At 40.6% G+C, this 19681-nt stretch overlaps 2 protein-coding genes and 1 long non-coding RNA gene across 3 annotated transcripts in view; 1 reads left to right on the top strand and 2 right to left on the bottom strand.

Annotated features, from left to right (window-relative positions):
• LOC109967548 (uncharacterized) overlaps window positions 1-1336 on the top strand; it is a 9515-nt gene extending 8179 nt beyond the window's left edge. The window contains exon 3 of the long non-coding RNA XR_002275942.1: window positions 1248-1336. This is a non-coding gene — a long non-coding RNA (uncharacterized LOC109967548). The remainder of the gene's footprint in view (window positions 1-1247) is intronic.
• Window positions 1-15842, bottom strand: part of mvp (major vault protein) — a 17055-nt gene extending 1213 nt beyond the window's left edge. Inside the window, 16 exon segments of the mRNA XM_020613174.1 lie at window positions 3-87; window positions 945-1071; window positions 1304-1420; window positions 2309-2520; window positions 3015-3159; window positions 4195-4392; window positions 4479-4714; window positions 4906-5115; window positions 6465-6590; window positions 7588-7824; window positions 7973-8067; window positions 9428-9559; window positions 9769-9892; window positions 10123-10318; window positions 12361-12539; window positions 15668-15842. Of these exon segments, the coding sequence (XP_020468830.1) occupies window positions 3-87; window positions 945-1071; window positions 1304-1420; window positions 2309-2520; window positions 3015-3159; window positions 4195-4392; window positions 4479-4714; window positions 4906-5115; window positions 6465-6590; window positions 7588-7824; window positions 7973-8067; window positions 9428-9559; window positions 9769-9892; window positions 10123-10318; window positions 12361-12524 (2404 nt within the window). The 5' untranslated portion in view covers window positions 12525-12539; window positions 15668-15842.
• A 1087-nt stretch (window positions 15843-16929) lies between these two features.
• The window catches only part of caskin2 (CASK interacting protein 2), a 65288-nt gene continuing 62536 nt past the window's right edge, over window positions 16930-19681 (bottom strand). The window contains 2 exon segments of the mRNA XM_020613228.1: window positions 16930-19282; window positions 19627-19678. Coding sequence (XP_020468884.1) covers window positions 19186-19282; window positions 19627-19678 — 149 coding nt within the window. The 3' untranslated portion in view covers window positions 16930-19185.

The raw sequence follows: 19681 nt of genomic DNA, 5'->3' as shown, positions 1-19681 counted from the left end.
CTGCTTCTCCACCTCCAGGCGGTCCATGTCCTTCTTATAGATCAGCTCCTGCTCACGGGCCTTTGCCAGACGCTGCAACTCTGCCTCCTGTACACGCACACAAATGCACATTTGTTTAGACATCTATCATTTTACCTCTGTGACATTACTGTTGGCCTCGAGGTGCTGTTTGGACACCAAACCACATCCTACAGCCAATAGAAGTCTTTTGTGGACTGATGCGCCCCTTTATTGAAACTTAACTGGATGATACAGATGAAGGATCAAAGAAAAGGAAGTCTCATGTCTCTGTAAACTTGTTTCCATGATTCCTCTCTCGCTGAATTTTTTTTTCTAGCATATTACATGGGTGGGACTAAGACGAGGAAAAGATACAAATGCTGGAAACTTGGATTTATGAAAGACTCGGGCTGTACCCACTGAGATGCTATTGAAAACTAGCGAGTGGCTCTTTGACCTCAATACTTTGTTAAACTATAGATGGTGATAGACAGGCCAGTGTCAGTTTGATACAAGTCTATCTGAATGGATTTAATTTCATTTGCCGGAGCGAATACGTGTGCTACACACAGCACTACATACAAGTAAGATTTTAACTTTAAGTTAATGTGTCTGTCAATGTTGATGTTGTTGTGGCCCACCACAAATATATCAGTATATAGGAAAACAGTGATGTATGACCTTTTAACTGAACATAAAAAAAGTGGTGGGGGTATCCTTGTTAATTTCACACTCGCACTCCAACATCCCGGCTGCTGGTCTTGTTCTGTTATGTATTGATATTGCAAGACAGCTTCCTCCTTGAGGAGAAATACTGTCACGCTTTAATATCACGATCTCATCACACCCCTACTGTGTACTGTAGCTTACTAGTCATGTAATATTTGGAATTACTTGTGGGTTGGACATTGTATTGAGAAGAGAAATAGGATGCCAGAACGTACCGCCTCGATCCTCTGAGCTTCAGCTTTCAGTTTGGCCTCATTGACGGCTGCTTCTCCCTGAATACGAGCCGCTTCCGCCCGAGACTGAGCTTCAGCCTTTGCAGCTCCTGTGCTCTCCACCGCAGCACTGAAACACACAGAGGCTAGGTCAGAGAGCTGCAAGAATAACTTAACACAAAATCCACTTTTAAGTTATTAAATTGGACATAGTGTTTTGTATAATCAGCTGACCATGGTCCCAGTCTATAAGATCTATTATCAGGCATGCCTTTTTTTTTTTTTTTTAAGAAAATTTACTTCTAGGTCAAAAGACACAAACCCCTCCCACCTTCCTGTGATGCCAGTGACCCCGTGTTTACCTGAGTGCCTCCAACTCCAGTAGCTCCTTCCTGGCTCTCTCAGCCTGGGCCTGGTCAGTGATCCTCTGCCTCTCCAGCTTTCCCCGAGCCTCCTGCTCCAGTCGCTCTGCCTCGTGCCTGCACACATGAAGCTGAAGTTACAATGTGTTCAGGAACAAAATGTTTAAAAAGGTAATTGGTTATCTTAAAGCAGTAGTTGAACTAATATCGGTCAGATCTGTGGTTAAGTGCACAGCTGGAGTCAGGATGTGGTTAATTTAGCATGAAGACTGGAAGCAGGGGGAAACTCCTAGCCTTGTTCTGTCTGAAGTTCAAAAATACACCCTTATGGTTTTAAATCAACACATCTTGCTGTTCTGTACTGCAGGGTAAAGGATAAGGCTGGTATTTTCAGCACTCCCCCTACAAAGACAAACCAAGGATGAATTGTCTCTACTCCCTACATCTTCATCTGCGCCATAGACCTCTGTTGTTGTTCAGAAATGATTAAAAACATAAGTGAAACATACCACTGCACTGGGCAGCATAGTTCCTGATTACAAAACATAAGACCTGAATACTTCCAAACGAGGACTTTTTACAGTGTCTGAAGTAGCAAGGCTCAGTTGCACATGCACAAGATCTCTGCGAAAATGTGAGGAGCTAGTAGACTATAAACAAGAGCTCGCACATGCAGAGTTGAGTCTGGGTACTTCAGATGCTGTAAAAACATTTTTAATAAATATTCAGGTCTGGTGTTTCGTAAACTTTGACAAGAAACAGGAAGTAGGCCATGGATGTGGTGTGTTACAATGCAGGTGCTCATTAAAACTTGATTTTCAGGCAAGTTCTGCAGCGTTCCAAACCCTGCATTCTCATTATTTACCAGAAAAAGATTTCATAATTATAATATAGTAAATCATAATTATGAGAAGATACTCTTTTTCCTTGGTGAATGCAATCTGCTGCTGTAATTAACTACCTGTAGAAGTATCTACTTTACTACTAATGTGTTTTGTTTCAGACCGTGCAGTAGCCTCCTGGGAGTTGGTGGTGATTTCGATAGCGAGCTGGACGCTTTTCTGCAAGGCGTCTCGTGTCCTCTGGTCGACGGGCTCCACAGACTGGATGTCCACACTGCTGATCACCAAGTTGTTCTGGGGGAAGTGCAGAGTGGGACGAACCGCCAACTTCTCATTGAAGCCAAACACGGCTGAACAGATGATGCGGTTCGAGTTCTGCAGAAACAAATGAACATTTTACATATTTAAATTCTTTGTTTTATGCCTTAATAAAATTTGAAGAAAGGTCTGAATTTAAAGTGTTTACTTTAAATGGTTGCAAGTAAAATAAAATAAAATTCAAAATCACATTGTTCAAAATCCCCAGAGCCAGCAGTGATGACTTTAAATGTCTGGTACTGGTCATCCAAGAGGCCAAAACTGGGGGCCATTCATTTTCCCATTATGTGACAAAAAAAAGTTAAACTTTAAATAGAATGATTTACAAAACTGTTTTGAGTAAGTTTAAGTATCAAGTACATGCAAAACCACCAGTATTTCAGAATATAAGGAGAGCAACTAAAGCTAAAAGGAAGCGTTTAATTTCAGATGTTACTGAAACCTCAGGGTCGCCTGCACCAGCAGACTGCTTTCAAAAGAAGGTAAACTATTCTGCTCCTTTCTGTTTAGAAAACTGAAAGATAGTGACAGGAAGACAGTGAAATACAAACCTTGTGGAAATCATCAAACTGCACAGAGGCAACGGCTCCTCTGACCCGGGAGGCGATGGCTTTACAGGAGTCTCCGACAAAGTCAGGAACTGAAAACAGAGCTGCTGCATCAGCAGTGTCTGGTGGAGTCTTGACTTCAAAGTGCCTGACGGAAAAGAAACAAGGGACAAAGAGGAATCCACGTCAGTGGTGTTAAATTTAATGAGATCAGAAAACGTATTGAGACGTAAGAAAGCAGACTGTCCGTTTGGACAAAGGGGTCTGTACATGTTTGTAAACTGAAATTTTACCTCCTCTACATTTGAAACACTAATTTAATACTTCCCCTGCACGCAAACTTGCTGTGAAAAGCCCCACTACATGTACTCTCATTGCAGGTAGAGTGCCATATCAGACTTCACTAAAAAACATGCCCGTTCCAGCTATATAACTCAAGGCTTTTGCTGAATTTGATTTAAGTCAAACAATGATTTAAAAGCTTTGACTAACATTTTTGCCACGTCATCAGCTGGCTGCAGGATGCCGGAGGGGTAACCAGCAAAATAATTTCTAAAGCTGATTCCTAAGTAAGTGTGTGTCTTATTTAGTCTCTATAAAATGTTCTTTGGGATAGTTCCTGCAGTAAAGGTCCCATTCATTTTTCTCAAGAGGGCAATCCCAGTTCCCTTATTTGATTGTTCCTCACTCAACCCAGAAGTTGTTTTGGTGCAAAAGGGTGTGCCAAAGTGCTTATTCTGGTTCTCAGGTGCAAGGACACACAAGACCATCCTCTGCAGAAGTCTTTTATGAACTGACACACCCCTTTAGTAGGAATCTGTGACTGGATGCTTCAGATGAAGGATCGGAGGAAAGCACGTCTCGTGTCTAAAAACGTTTCCTCGATTCTTCTCTCATCGTATTTTCTTCTTGTAGCTTTTCCTACCATCTTACATGGACAGGAATAAAAACAAGTAAGATGCAAGTGAGGGAAATAATTAAGCAGTGGTTCCCAAACTGGGGGGCAAACTCCTTAGGTGGGACACTGTTATGTCGGGGGGAGCTTAGAGTACATCTTCCTTTCTGTAATGTTTCAGCAGTTAAATAAATTCTGTAATATATATTTTACTGTCTGACCACCTTATCTTTTATAGTTATGACAGCCAGCTCTTCTCTGGTCTGTTGCTATGTGGCTTGTAGTTACCAGTTGTAGGAGAGCTGCAGCTGCAGTCGGGCATGGTCAGCCGTCTCGATGGTGATGATGTCGGTACAGAAGTCGGGTCCCAGCAGGAGGCAGATGGCCTTGATGACATTGGCCCTCTTAGGTTTGTCTCCAGACAGAGACAGCACAGTGAACTGCTCATCAGGTCCCAGCATCACCATCTCTGGTCCAAACACCACCCTACAGACAAGAGCGCAACACCACTGCATCAGCTAGTTGATTTAACCTCCACATCCCACCACCAGGACACGAAGCCTGAGACCCACCTGGCTTTCTTCTCTCTGTAGTCATAGACCTGGACAGCAGCATTGTGGGGGACCCTGTAGGAGACAACCCGGGTCTTATCCCTCGGCCCGCTCTGGGCAGTCGATGTCCGGTCTGAGCGGTTGGCTAGTGGGTCAATAGGAGAAGCCAGAAGGGCCTCGACATTTGGAGGAAGCTCCTTCTGCCACAGCTCCTCATCCTGAGTCAGCATGTAGGTGTGACCAATCACCGCGCGCACCTGAGAAGCAAGAAGACACACTGATGTTAGAACTAATGCTATAGTAACATGGAGTTCTGTCTGTTTTTAAAGTTTGTGTTCTGAAATACATGAAGCTAAACTCAGTTTAATGCTTAAGGGAAATTATTTTGAGGCTCCAACACTGAGTCTAACAAAACTATGTGCTGACACCACATCCTTGTAACCAACACCTTTCCAGTTTTGATGTCCCTGACATAGATGCCCTCATTTTCATCCAGCGGGATGGCCTCTCGTCTAAGCACCACGTCCACGGTAGCAGGGGGGACGTACTCAATGGGACCCCGCAGCATCCAACGGTCTCCGGGGCGACGGAGCATGCCGTCCTTCCGAGAGCGCTTGGTCCTCTCCTCCTCCTCGTCGCCCTCTTCCTCGTACTCCTGCTGGCAGAGAGAACGGGGACAAGAAAGGAGGATGACGGAGACAAGGGTTAACATGGTGATGCACTGGAGTGGTGGAGGACGGGAAGGAAGAGGAGGAGGGGAGACTGGAAAGAAGCACTGAGTAAAATGAAAAGGATGGAGGAAGAGGTAAAGGTTTGATGGTGTAATATTGAAGGGATAGGGATATAAGGGGATGGTGGGTTTTAATTCAAAGGAAAGAAAAAGAAGAAGAGAGTATGGGTATAATGGGTTAGCAAAGTTAGAGAGGGAGGATGTGCAGTGAAGGACTCAACAACCTCACTTCTTAAACACCTGATAGCAGCATACAGCTAAAGACTGAAGAGGATTTAGAGCTGATCCAGGACTGACACACTGACGGACATTAACCGTGAGTAGAGGCAAATCATTGTCGGTTTTAGTCTCTGTATGTGGACTGTTGAAAATACTCATACAGAAAATGACCAGTTTCAGGTGTTAACCTTAGTTTCCAGCTAAACTTTGATGATAAAAGCAGAAAGCCTTTTGTTGTAAATCAGGTAGTCCAAGTTTTGAAGGAGGGTGCTTGTAACAATAAGGTGCAAAAGTCAGGAGGCTCCAGTTGTTATTACAACATGTCAGCTACATATTTAATCAGCTGCCACTCTGACCTCGCCCTTATCCTGGTATTCTCTCAGGAATCCTTCTCGCCAACACCCACACCAATCATTGCTGCCGGGTGCGGCTCTGGCTGAAAAAGGCTTTAAACTTTTAACCACCGAGGGCAGAGACACACCTCTGACTTTTCACTTCATACCAGCCATTAAAGCTCTACATTAAGTTGCAGGTTGTCTTCCACAGTGACACACCTGTGTCTAAAGATGCAGTTTGCATAAGGCCAAGCTTTAACAAACATTACAAGCAGAATACAAATGGGCCATTTCTGAATAGGCACCAAGTCATGCCAGCTGCTCCCTTCACTTCACTCTCTTCCATGCTGATAACCCTGTCACACAGAGAGCCAAGAGAAACACTTCACACTTTAAAAAGAGACCAGGCCAGGAAGAAGCATAAAATAAATCGGGTATAAAATGCAGTTTATAGCTGGACAAAGGAAATGTTCTGTTTTGCCATAGCACCTAATGACTATTTTGATTAATTCACAGCCTTGCATGAAGCACTAACTTGAATTGAAAAGTGCTCGATAAACAATTTTTTTATTTTTCTTATCATTACAAAAGGTGGTGGCTTTTAATGTGAAGCAGTCAGAAAAAAAATCTGTGTATTTAACAGGGAGGTTAGTGCTGCCAGTGATCATTCATCAACAATACCTCTACAAAGGTCTATAACTAAGACTCTGTTGCTCTCCTCACCTCGTCTATGTCGTTGAAAGCCTCCACAGCTCTCAGCACCAGACCCTCCTCTTCTGACAGCACATACACGTCCTGAATGCCGTTTTCAAGATGCTCACCCGGCTGCAGGAAAAACGAGCGCTCACCCTGTCAGAGACGAAGAAAAAATCCAAAAGAAAATTAGGAGTTATCAGGTCTCTCGGAAAGGTGGATACAGTATAGCGCATTTAATAAGGCCAACAGTTCACAAGATCAGTAGATTAGTAACTAAAATACAGTAAAATTCAGGGCTTTTAGTTGGGGGAAAATGGCTTATGCACTGAAAAAAACTCCACTGCTAGGTAAACATATATTGTATCCAGGTTCTGGAGAGCCTATGTTTGGAAAACTCACATTTAAGATCACACCAGCTCAATAAATCAACATGAAAATGTTGGCAATGATGTGGTAGACAGTATACTTCATGTAGGCGCATAACATCAAAAAGCCTCTCGTTTTGGATGTGCAATTTGTATACATGCTAGAACAGGACTGACAACTTGGGGCGGGTGTGGCTTAGGAGATAGAGTGGTTCGTCTCCTAACCGGAGGATTAACGGTTCGATTCCCGGCTTGTCCAGTCAACATGTCAAGTGTCCTTGAGCAAGACACTGAATCCCCAGTGTGTGTGAGCATCTGTGAGTGCGAATGGGTGAATGGCCAAATTGTGTGAAAGTGCTTTGAGTGTGCTGTAAAGAAAAGGGCTATACAAGTACAAGACAATTTACAATTTGAAACTTGTAATTAAATGTAAACATCACCTGGACTCCGGGTTTGCTAACACCTGATTCCAGGTGACGTTTAGTGACATCAGAAGCCTTGTGGTTCCATTACTTTTTCCACCATCACTTTGTATGTTTAACGGGTGTGTTCAATAAAGACATAAAAGATCATGACTGTGTTTTATCAGCTTATAAATATTGTGATTGTTGATATCTGTGACTTTGCTGAAGATCAGATCACATTTCATGACCACTTTATGCAGAAAATCAGGAAACTGAAAAACGTGCAATTACTTTTTCTTGAGACTATATAAAGGGAAAAGTGAAACTACTGTATGTGGATTGGCATATACATGAAAGAAGAAGAAAAAAGGTTCTTCTTACCTTCACCACCCTCTTCTGGCCCAGCTGAGGTTTCCCGTCAGTCCCGACCGGGTCCAGGATCACACAGTATTGCCTGCTACTCAGAGTGGTCACATCCACCACCCCCACCACCTCCTCCGATACAGAGGGGATGTGAGCGTCCCTGTCGGCAATAGTGACCAGCCACTCCTCACCTGTATGACGTTGCCGCCCGCCGGCATCTTTAAATGGCCGCAGAGCACGAACGTGAAGCGCTTTCTGAAAAGAGACCAGAAGTGAAGAATTTATTATGTGCACGAGTTTGAGCACCAAAACCTGATTTAATCAGTTCCTGCACCTATGCTGTCACTGTTATCAAACACTGGGAACCAGATTTTAAGAGAACGACAAAGCAGCGTTCAGTCACCTTGTCATTCAGGATGAAGGCGTTCACGATGTCAACCACCTCTTCATGGGCTCCTGGAAGGTACGCTCCCACCTTACTGACCAGCCACTCCTCACCTGAATGGTAAAGGCACAGGTTCTGAGTGTTTTAGCACAATGTGGTCATGGCTGAAATGAAATTACTTATTTGACTAAATCGGGGTTTTTAATTCACGAGGACCATCTTACAGCCATTACTGAAATCAAAACACTTTAACATTTGTTAAAACCATTTAATGTAAAAGGAAATGTTAGAATTATTCTGTCAAAGACTGCAATGAACATAAATTATACTTTTGGTTTGGTTTTTTTAAGTCATCAGGTGTTATTTGGTTATTCATTTAAATTTTAATGTTAGTCTGCTCAAGAAATGTTTGCTTTAAAAACAAAAACATTTCTGGCTTCCTTCCTTAGTCTTTAAACATTCTAATAGATTTGATTAAAACAAAAAAAAAACAAACAAAAACATCTCCAGTTTGTATTTCATAAACAGCTGACCAAGGAATTTTACAAGGAGTTTTTTATTAAAAATAAATAAATAAATAAGGAAGGAACAATGTTTGTACTTGTTCTTTGCCAAGGAGGATGCATTCATGTACAGTACTCGCAAGCAGAGAGCTTTAATGCAAATGTGTAAAGCCTGCACATTTTACTTTGCAAATCGTTTTATGAGGAAGGAAAGCCATTCAAAAAAGCCTTAGAGACACCAAATGTCTGTGTGTAGTCTCGTGCTACTCAGGTTATGGGGACACTGTTTATAGAGTCACACTGAGGGAACTCCCCTTCCTCCTTGGACAAAAAGCAAGTTTCTATATTGTCAGTCATTGAATTTTATTGTGCGTGGTTAACGTAATGTTCTGGTTTGGTAAGTAGTAGGCTGTAAAACCTGCGTACACACTCACGCTGTGGGGACCAGATGCTGGTCACCACCATGAAAATCATTACATTTTGAGTGATTTGGTTTAAGGTTTAGGTTGAAGCAAGTAGTGGTTATGATTAAGGTTAGGGTAAGTCTCCAGGAAGTGAATGTAAGTCAGTGGGGTGCATCTTATGTCTCTTACAAGATTGCTCCTACGGACATAGGACATTCCAAGCCTCTGAGGACTGAGGAGGCTGCTGGAGGAGTCATGAGTGAGGACACACAAGATAAAAATTCACAAAGTTTTTTGTGAACCGATAAGCCCCTTTTATCAGAAATCAGTTGGTGATTGGATGCTTCAGAAGAGGAATCTGAGGAAAGGACGTCTTATGCCATTAATAACGCGTTTCCTCGAGTCCCTTCCACCTCACTTTCCTCGCATCTTACATGGGTGGGACTAAGACAAGGAAGAGACGCAAGTGAGGGAAACGATGGTGCTATCAAGAGACACGGGATGTACCCAGTAAAATCCTCACAAGGAATGGAAACAAACGTGCATGCACATGTGTGTTACAACACCTGTGACTCTGTGGACTCCTCCTCTGTCTTCTCCCTCCTTGCGAGCTCTCAGTCTGATGGCCTGGTTCTCTCTGATCACTGTGGCCTTAATAGTTTCCAACACCACCACCTCCTTCCTTGGGATGTAGGTCCCTGCAACAAAGACATTACCCAAGTATCAATTGCACCATAATTGACAACTTGAAAACATGTTTAATTATTGGCTCTCAGTGCAAGTCCTGATTATCTAATTGCTGCTTCACCTTTATCAGCAAAAAAAAATAAAAAACCTCAGCTAAATATTATGTCCTGTTTTAGTATTTCTATTTAAGGACAGTATTTGGTGTTGTATAAAACCATACCTGGTCCTTCAAACAGCCACTCATCTCCAGCCACTCTCTTCTCTCCTTCCTCCTCCTCGAAGTCGAGCAGAGCCTGCAGACGCAGGGCCGTGTCTGGATACACAATCTGCAGTGGAGTCACATCCTGGAGACAAACACAGGAAGTCATATATGTTGCAAATAACAAAAGAAGAAAATACTATTCTGGCATTCGATTTTAAAAATGTTACATCTCATGTTAAAAATACAGATAAGCAAACAAGTGGTTCATTTGATCTATGTGGGAAAATTCTACATTCAAATATGTAAAACAGACACATCCCAGTTTGTTCTCCTCTAAACTTTAACATTTCCCCCTCTCCGTTTCTTACAGACCTTCTCAACCTCCTCTCCGGGGTACAGGGGGAACGGGTCCTGGGTCAGACGAATCTCCAGGTCAGCGTGGCGAAGCTTCGCCTGACCTGACTGGTCAAAGAGGACCTGGCCATTATCATCTCGGACCACAGGGTTGAGCACCACACAGTAGTGGCGTGGTGGCACCATGATCATACGAACTGGCGCAAAGAGCACTCTGGGAAAGACAACAAGACAAAGTGATGTTACATCACGATTTCCTGCTTTTCATTGTGTTACACCACTGAACAACTCTGACTCTGACAAAATATAAAATAAACAGTGAATGGAAAAAAATGCAACCGGCTGAACAATAATGACAATGACAGGAGGTCACTGCTGCTTTATGATTAATTCAAAACTTCTCCTTACTGCTAGGATAAAATTTCTTGTAAAAAAAATTAAAAGCTCAGTTTTGACTAAAATAGATGTAATCTTATCTGCAAGGACAAAACCAGCAAGTTAGCTTTCCAAATGCCCTGTCCAGCTTGTCTCTGTGCACTTAAATCATTCTACAGGGACATGTACAGGGACCACTGTTGTTCTGCATATACTGTGCAGTACAATACAGGTGGCTAATGTAAGTGTAGCATGTACAGTGCAGGAAAGCCCGCTTTACACACTTTAACATTAAATCTATAACACAGTAAACAAATAAAATTACAAGAAGCCAGACTTCTGGTCCCAGAGATTTTGTATTCTCATGCTAAGGAAGTTAAAATACTGTCCTGTACAAGGTCCTCTTTAAAGAACATGAGGAACTGTTTGACTCAAAATAAGGTGGAAAATTTTATTGCTGTTACTTTTAGCAAATTACTTATCTGAATTAGTTGTCATCTGTAATGTCTGTGACAAGAAAAGGGAAATCCTGTACTTTGAATTAAGATGTATTCAAATCACAATGTTTATTTTCCATGTACAAGGCTATGAAAGTGAACACAGTAAATAAATCAATATTCTTTGCCTACAGTGATGTCTTCTAAAACCACCTGTCAACCTTGTACATGGGAATTAAAAAAAACAAAAAAAAAACAAAAGGGGTGTGAGCAAAACACGGCTGTTTGGCTGTTAAAGGAAATCGTAGAGTCCTACTTGGACAGAGGCTTTTTAAACAGCAAGATGTGACTTTAGTCTCAGGGATTTCAGAGAGGTTGATCACACTGATCCGATTCAGTTCACACTGTGACATAATCACAAATGAAGCAACAGGTTTCAACAGTACATTTCCCATCACATGAAGAATGACCGTTTCCCCTTTTAAACAAACGGAGGTAATCAGCAGGTCTACAGTTTAATCTGCACATTGTGCTCCTGTGGGCCGATGTGGATCACAATCACTCACAAGACTCAAAGTCAAAAGTCCTGTTTGTGTCCATTAGAGTCTGATGTTCATTACATCCTCAATTTATATCACTGTATATCTACAAAAAAACTACTTAATGGTAACTCTAGGGCTTCTCTTAATGATTATTTGAATTGATTAAGCTGCCTATATTCTTCATGAATGACTAATCATTTTGCCTATATAAGTAACAAAATGTTCCTCTTTTAATTTATGAGTCTTCATCACATTGTTTTGACCAGTCAACATCTAAAGATATTTCACTGACTAAGATATAACAAAAAAAAACTTGTAGCGAATCACCTTTGAGAAGCTGGAACCAGCAAATGTTTGGCTTTTTGAATGAAAAATGACTCAAACATCTCAGCGACTCTAGTTAACCCTAATAAAAGTCACCTTTAAGTTTTAAAATAACAAAAATAAAAATATTAATATTGAACTAATCCTGGCCCTAAACTGTTACATCTTGCTCATCTTGATGCCAGCTGAGACCTGGTACTCTTCCTCTGGATGTTGAGATTGGCGGATTGAATAAAACACGACCGACCATCGACAAATATCTAATTGTATATAGAAGGATGATTCAACAGTCAGTTTAGCAGCCCTAGTTAAATGAACTGCTTGTAACAGCCTCTTCCGCAGCTTCTGTGTCCACTGAGAATGTCACCGTTGTAGTGATACACCACTCACCTCTGAGTAGCTAGGACAATATGTAGCAAGGGACTGGCCTGACCAATTATTTGATTAATGGAAGAGTCACAACAAATACATGTCTGGGGAAAAAAAAAAAAAAAAAATATGAAGGCATCCTACAACACCAAAATGTCAGCAGGGACTCTGATCAGACTGCAGTTTGTAATTTTAATGGATCTCCAGACCTTTCATTATCCTGGCGGATGTAGGTGAGTGGTCCGATCTCCACTCGGGCAATGTTTGTGTTCTGGTCCAGGACATGGATGTAGTGATGGGGTGGGATCCGGATGATTGACTCGCCCATTGGCATCCCAACCTCCTGCCTGTGGCTTCCTCCAGACTTGGACATGATCTAAACTTAATGCTGCAGAGAGGAGTGGGACTGTCAGGAACATTACAAACCTCATATTTGTGACCTTTTTTAAACTAACATAAAACTATAAGGAAAACAAGTTAAAAAAAAAGTTTCATTTGAGTGCAAAGTGGGAGTTCTGCAAAACGTAAGACAGTCACATGGTACAGTGTTCTACTACTGAAATGATCTCTGTGGTACTTCTATATAACTGGTGAAATGAAAAAATAAAACACACAAATAACAAATAAGTTATGCTACAGGCCTAGCTTTGTTAAGTTTCCATTATTTACTCCTTTTTGGATTGGTTTATTAATGCAATGACAATCTGAAGGAACGTAGCTCAAAGTTTAACTTGGCTCAGAGATACCTACAGAAGTATTAAAAAGCAGATAAAAGAGCAACTAAGCAAACAAGAAACTTCTTTGTTTAGCTTCAGTCAGGTGAACACTGTATGTTGAACTCAAGATTTATGAGTTGACTAACAAGACAAATGTTGAAATGTTGGGAACTTGCTGTGTACTCCGATCTTAGACATGACAAATGCTACCTACTGAACCTCAGGTATGCACACAGACACACCTACTACACAAAGAAGTTGCACATATTGCAATGCCTGTGTACAAAAAGACGAATGTACCTTTTTCTGTCGTAACTGAATGATCGTTTGATAGGACTTGTTCAGTTTAAGTCTGTATGTCAGGCTACTATGTGACCATCTGTAAAATTAAAATGACAACATGACTGAGGAGAACATCATTTACTAGCCTAATGTTTCAGCTATCAGTTACTGGTGTGACTGGTACATTTTATGGTTCTGTATTAAGCTTGGCTTAAATGTAGTGACTGCCATTTTTATATTTTCATATACATAAAAATTTTGCCAAAACACATTAAGTGTTAGCTACTGCACTAATAAAAATCAGGCAACATTGGTTTTTTTTATGATGTTTATTAAGTTACACAAGATTCACAGAGCTGAGATGAGAATACGGCTGCTAAAGACATATTAATGATTACCATGTTTTTTTTTTAAGTAGGAAATATTATAAATTTAATGTAATTTTGTTCCTGACTTCAGTATACCTACAGAATAAGGATTATTTTCTCAGCTCCTCCACTTCAGAGGGCTGTAATCAACACTTCTGCACAACAGCTCTCTAACTTGCTAGTCTTACTATGAGATTGTGTTATCAACTGCGTTACAGATTAAAGGTCTGAGTGATGGATAAGATAACATCAGTGCAAACCTCATTCAAACAACCAGACTATGGTACAGTTTGTAAATGTTTGCTTCTTTCTGGCAAGATCCAAGTGCCTGGATGTCACAAAACCTTTATACAGCCCAACCAGGACAAATAGGTTCAAAGACTCAGAGAAAGAGACTAAATGCTGTACAACAGGCCAGAAACGTTTGCATCTTTGAATAGACATTGATGTTTCAAATGTTTCATAAGAAACAAAAAAGTACTAGGTATCTACGCTTGCATGTTGCTACTTTGTGCTGCTGCAACTTCATGCTTTTATAATATTTAGCTTTATTCTGAAAATCTTGCACCATTCAAATGAATGGGGAAATTCTACACTCAGCATACTTTCAGCTATTTGGGGTATCAAAATGTTCAGCTCTCCAAGTACATTCATGCTGCTCTTCAGAATTTTTCTAAATCTCATACCTTTGAAATATTTATCTTTATTTTGAAAGTTTTCCCTGATTCAAATGAATGGAGAAATTCTACTTCAGCATACCTTCACCTATTTCGGGTATCAAAATGTTCAGCTTTTCAAGGACATTCATGCTTCTATTAACAATTTTTCAAAAATTCTACTTCAGCATACTTTCAGGTAGATATGCCTTTCAGGTGTCAAAATGTTCAGCATTTTCAGGGCGATCCTTCAGCACATTGCATCCACATGCATTTTCAACAGGAAATGCATTTCTCTAGTTTGCATTTAATGTGTTAATCTATTTTATATTCCAGTGTTTCATCTATGCGTGCATTTTTATGTTTTATCCTATTGTATGTACTGTGTCAAGCACTTCGAATCGCCTTTGTGTATGAAACTGTGTCATATAAATAAACTTACCTGCAATTTAAGGCTTCTATGAGGTGTGTCACTAAATCTGCTTTTATCATCTGATAAATATTGCAAACGTGCACCAATACATTTTATTTGCTGTGTTTTATCTGTTAAGTGCTCTCGCCTTCTATTCTGTTTTAATCTATTTTATCCTTTTATTTTACATTTATTACATTTCAGGCGTTTCCTCTTAGCCTGATAATAAGGCAACATGCGATCAGTCGCCTACAAAGCACTGACCAGTACAAAAGTGCGCTATATAAATAATCTGATTCACCCAGCCATATTTCAAACATGTGACTTTAAAAATTGGATGCGTTGGAAAAATGTGTCAGATTCATGAAGTAACGTTAGGTTATAAAAGACAAGGGACGTCCCTTATGGCTCTTCTTCCTCTTGAGCACCATAAAGTATCTCGTTAGGTCTAAAGTACCATCAGCTCCGCCCTACTCTGTAATTCGTCTGCCTGGACCGGTTTCTCCCCCCGCTGGCCTCGTTGGCCTGCCACTAAGATGAATCTCTTCCAGCAATGAACCTCACCTTCTCAGAGTCACTGCTTTTCAAATTATGTACGGTGGTTATTCTAATCTACAGTATCAGCCAAGTTAAATTCACGCAGTTGCATGAGAAAACTTCCCGGTGAATTAAAGTGACGCCCAAGTTGTTCTCCCTCTGGAGACCAAACCTTTCCTCGTTTGGCTGCGTGTCCACTAGAACACTATAAAGCCCCTTAAGGGTTTATAGGAGGCTGCGTTGAGTACGGCGTGCATTAATAAACCAAAGTTCCAGATTAATCTCAATTCATTTTTTTAATCGTTCAACTCCTCCGACTGACTGGCTAGTTTACTGCAGTGAGAACAGCAGTTCAAGTTAAACTATTAAAACAAAAAGCTAAAGAGTGTAACATATAAATGCCGATTTGAAGTCTGTAACGGATTAATTCAGAAAACATCTTTAGTTTTATTTTATCAGGCAAGACTTTCTGCAAATAAGTGAGTAAGTCTTAATCTTTAAGTTCTTGTACCGTCGATGCGAGAAAGTAGTTCCAGGGCTCTTACCTCGACCCAGCGGCAGTGAGTTGGGGATAAGCAGCTCTCTCAGACGGACTCTGACTCACTGACAATGCTTACCGAAGGTAAAACAAAGATAAACTTTACTTAGGAACCAGAGCAAACAAAGACAGCTGCGCAATGGTTGTGGGCGTGGCTGCTTTTGTTATCCCGGAAATTGGATAACCTGTCACGTGGCTTACCGACTTTGGTGCAGAGGTGCGTCAGGTTGCGTCACCACGTACAGTTCAGTTTACAGACGGACTGTGTCAGAACCGGTGGGACACAGACATGTAAAAGGCTCCCGGTCCCTACAAAACTGTAAACACTCCCATATAACAACCACAGGTCATGCAGCCACGTAGTTTTTGATTGTTTTGTGTTCCTTTATGCTTTCTTTCTTTAACAACATTTTGTGTCTCATCGAAGATATTTTGCATCTCTTTGTGCCGGTTTTGCATTGTTTTGCATGTGTGTTGATTTTTTAGCTGTAGTTTTGTGTCTCTTCCCAATCGTTTTACAATGGTTTGTAGTTTGTCTGTTTGCTTTGTATTTATTGGATATCTCTTTGTGGCCCCTCCGTTTAAATATATTTGTAGTAATTTGGTGTATCTTTGTTATTGTTTTGGATAATTTTGCATCTTCTCATTGCAGATATTTTACATCTCTCTGTGGTTGTTTTGCACGTTTGTGGTTTAAGTATCTCATTTTTAGTAGTGTATCAGGAGTCCATTAGGGATGAGACAGACCCCATGCCACTTCCTCAAAGATTCCAGTAACCTCAGGGGCATTGCTAGACATACATTTCTACTGGGGCACAGGCCCGAGCAAAGTACACAGCAGGAAATGTGAGTACACCACAGAACATTTGGCCATAATCTAACAATTAATCTAACACATACTGAAGATGAATACGATAGCTTTTTCCAAAAAAAAGATTAGTCTTAGTGGATGTGTTTCTAGTTTGTTAGCTGGTCACTTTCTATTGGTAAAAGAAACAAGAAGCTTATAAAGGGAAACAACGTGAGCTGTCCTTGGTGCTGAAGAGAAGAATCCTGAACTTCTGACTGAGGAATCTAAAACACTGACCTCAGTGTCTAACCCTGTTCATCTTCCACCAATAACAAATGGTCTGCAGAAACATGCTCCAGCTTCACATTTGTAGTTATTGCTGCACATTTATTTCAGTTAAGTGAAAAAATATTTGAAAAATGTATAATAGAAATTGTTTTTCTATAAAGAGCTATTACAAAAACACACAAGTAGGGTAACATTATAGATATTTAATGGTTAAACAAATGATACAGCAGAAGGCAATGAAAACAACAGTAATTATCAAAACGACATACAGTGTGCACACTCACATGGAGACACACACACGATCCACCTCCATTATGATGCAGATTGACCCATTGCACATACATACTTTTAGTGTAGAGCTGAGACTGTTTCGGGGCAAATTAAGATGCTTTAAAATTATTACTATTTAAAAAGCATCCTGAGTTTTAGTTTTATTGTGGTTCATAAATTTTTTTAATGAAATAACTGTTTATTAAATATGAATTTGGAAAAGTCATTCAAGGGCAAGCTTAATACTTTAGTTTTATCAAATGTTTATCCTTGTACCACGCCACAGTGACTGCATATACTCTTAGATTTCTTTTTTATATCTTCCATACTGTGAGCAGGAGAAGCCAGAGGAGCGGTGTGTTCCTGAGACTCAGAGGAAAAGTCCAACACAGAACATCTCATTCACACAAGGTCGCATGGCCACAGGACAAAACCAACACACCAGGGTTAACCAGGGTCTTCTTCGCCAACTAAACATGTTCAAACACTTATGGCATGCTAAATATGGAAACTTTATCCATACACTGCAGGCTGGACACAAACATAACATTTCATAAACAAACAATAACAAGGCAGCTAACAGCTCATCAGTCTGTTTTTTTTTTGTTTCTGAAAATATCTGAAGAGAATCTGTACAAAGTCCTTTGGTTGGGTTTCTGCTCCTGTATATACCTCTAGTGTACAATATACATATTTAGATGACTAATTTAAATACTAATTTTCCTAAATTGAATATCAAAAAATAGTATGTATGAATATTACTGTCACGTCACACTATCTGCCCTTGTACATACAAAGACGGAATCCACATGTGAAACGAACTGAACATGCATCTCTTCTCTTTGCACGTGGCATTATTACTGAACACGTTTAGAAGGTTCATAAATACACAAATATCTGTAGAAAAGGTCAGTTTCTAAGAAGACGGACATACTGGCAACAGGCGAGTGGAAGACTAACTACACATGGGTTAGGATCACTTGGAATAAAACGGATTTTTAAATATTACACAGGTAAAATTTGAAATGATCGGACATGGTTAAGACAGAGCTGAAGTGAAACTGGATCATCTGGATTTTGTTCCAGCAGTAAGAACATCTGTAATAACACAACTCATTAAACATGCAGCCTTTAAACACAACGTTACAGTATGGTGTGTGGTTCACTGTGTATGCCTATATACTATAAGTGTGGTAAATATTTAATATACCGTAGCTATACAGTATTTTCATCCTGGTTGTCGTGCAAGTTTATTACTAGAAAATACCCACTTGATATGGGCAACTCCGACTGCTGAAGGCTTCATTGTAAATAAGGGATCACTTCACAGCCAGTACGGACATAAGGAAAAATAACATATGGCATGTAAGTGCTGTATTCTAACTGTAAGGAGCAGCAGTGGCACGCTGTGAGACTGAACAGCTTGTTTACAGCTAAAATGTTGGTGGGATGCAATTAAAAGGGAACAAAAAGGCTTTAACTTTACTGCAAAGTGGCTGCGGTTCCGCTGGTCTAACAAGACCACATTCTTATTTGATAACTTTGCAACATTAAGCGTAATATTGACTGTCTCTGTGATAGTGTTCCTCTCTCAGAATATTATAAAGCTGTGTGTAGAGTTTTGGCGTCTGATGAACCTTCAAACTCATGAATCAACCCGCATGTTTCTCACATTATGGAGAATAAAGTCCGGGAACTTCTACCCAAAGACAGAATGAGCTACTGGAACAGAGGCCGGACAGGAAGTGATGTCAGGACTTGTCAAAAAGATAAAACAATATTAGTTTTTAACTATAACAATAATAATAACACCCACTGCTGTGGGCTGATAATATACCACTGGTCCAACTTCTGTCTCTGTTTGATTCATATTTGATACAATATAAAATGTAAAAACTGTCTGTGCTGGACTGACTCGAGGAAATTCGACGGCCACATTCAACTCCTTTGTGAGTAAAGGACTCAGTTTAGGAAACATACTGGAGAATAAGTGCTGGTGTTCAGGCTGAGAAATCTCCTCTGTCTCCACCGTGGAAATTCAGAGTCAGGGGGTAAAACGCTGGTGGGGAAATCCCTCTATCATCTCTCCTTTCCCCCCTTTTTCTCTTACTGTGGTTCACTTCCTGAGGTTCAACGGCAAATTTCTTTTTTTCATTTTAGGGATTTTAGAAAACTCCTCAGTCCAACATGGCGTCCAGCTGGTCAGCCAGGTCGTCAAACATGTTGCCGATGTCATCCAGAATGGTCCCTGCAGATCTCACTGTGCTTGCTCCACTGGTATGAAAAGATGACACAGCAGATATTAATACAACAGCAACAGGAGAGGATGAAATCTCGCTAGAGACGGAACAAAACAAATAACATCCTGAGCTCTTTGAGCTGTCATCCAACTATTACACACACATCATTTAGGATAATACTGAAAGGCTGGTTTTTGTTTATTAAACCTTTACATCCACCATGAGGGTGACACTACAGGAAAGCTCATATAATAACTAAACCGAAAAGAGAACAAGTCTGTGTTTTAGACTTATGTGCAAGTCCTCATGTTCCTCTGAGGAACATGGATACTAACAAGTTAGTAAATCTGCTCATCTGAGTCCTGACTGCTCCCTTACCAATCTGATTTGTCCTCCAGGTTCAGCTTTCTTTCCACAGCCATCAGAGCTGCTT

This window comes from Monopterus albus, unplaced genomic scaffold (genome assembly GCF_001952655.1).
Source record: "Monopterus albus unplaced genomic scaffold, M_albus_1.0 scaffold131.1, whole genome shotgun sequence".
Taxonomy (NCBI): domain Eukaryota; kingdom Metazoa; phylum Chordata; class Actinopteri; order Synbranchiformes; family Synbranchidae; genus Monopterus; species Monopterus albus.
Note: the sequence above shows the minus strand (reverse complement) of the source record. Positions and strands in the feature narration are given on the sequence as shown.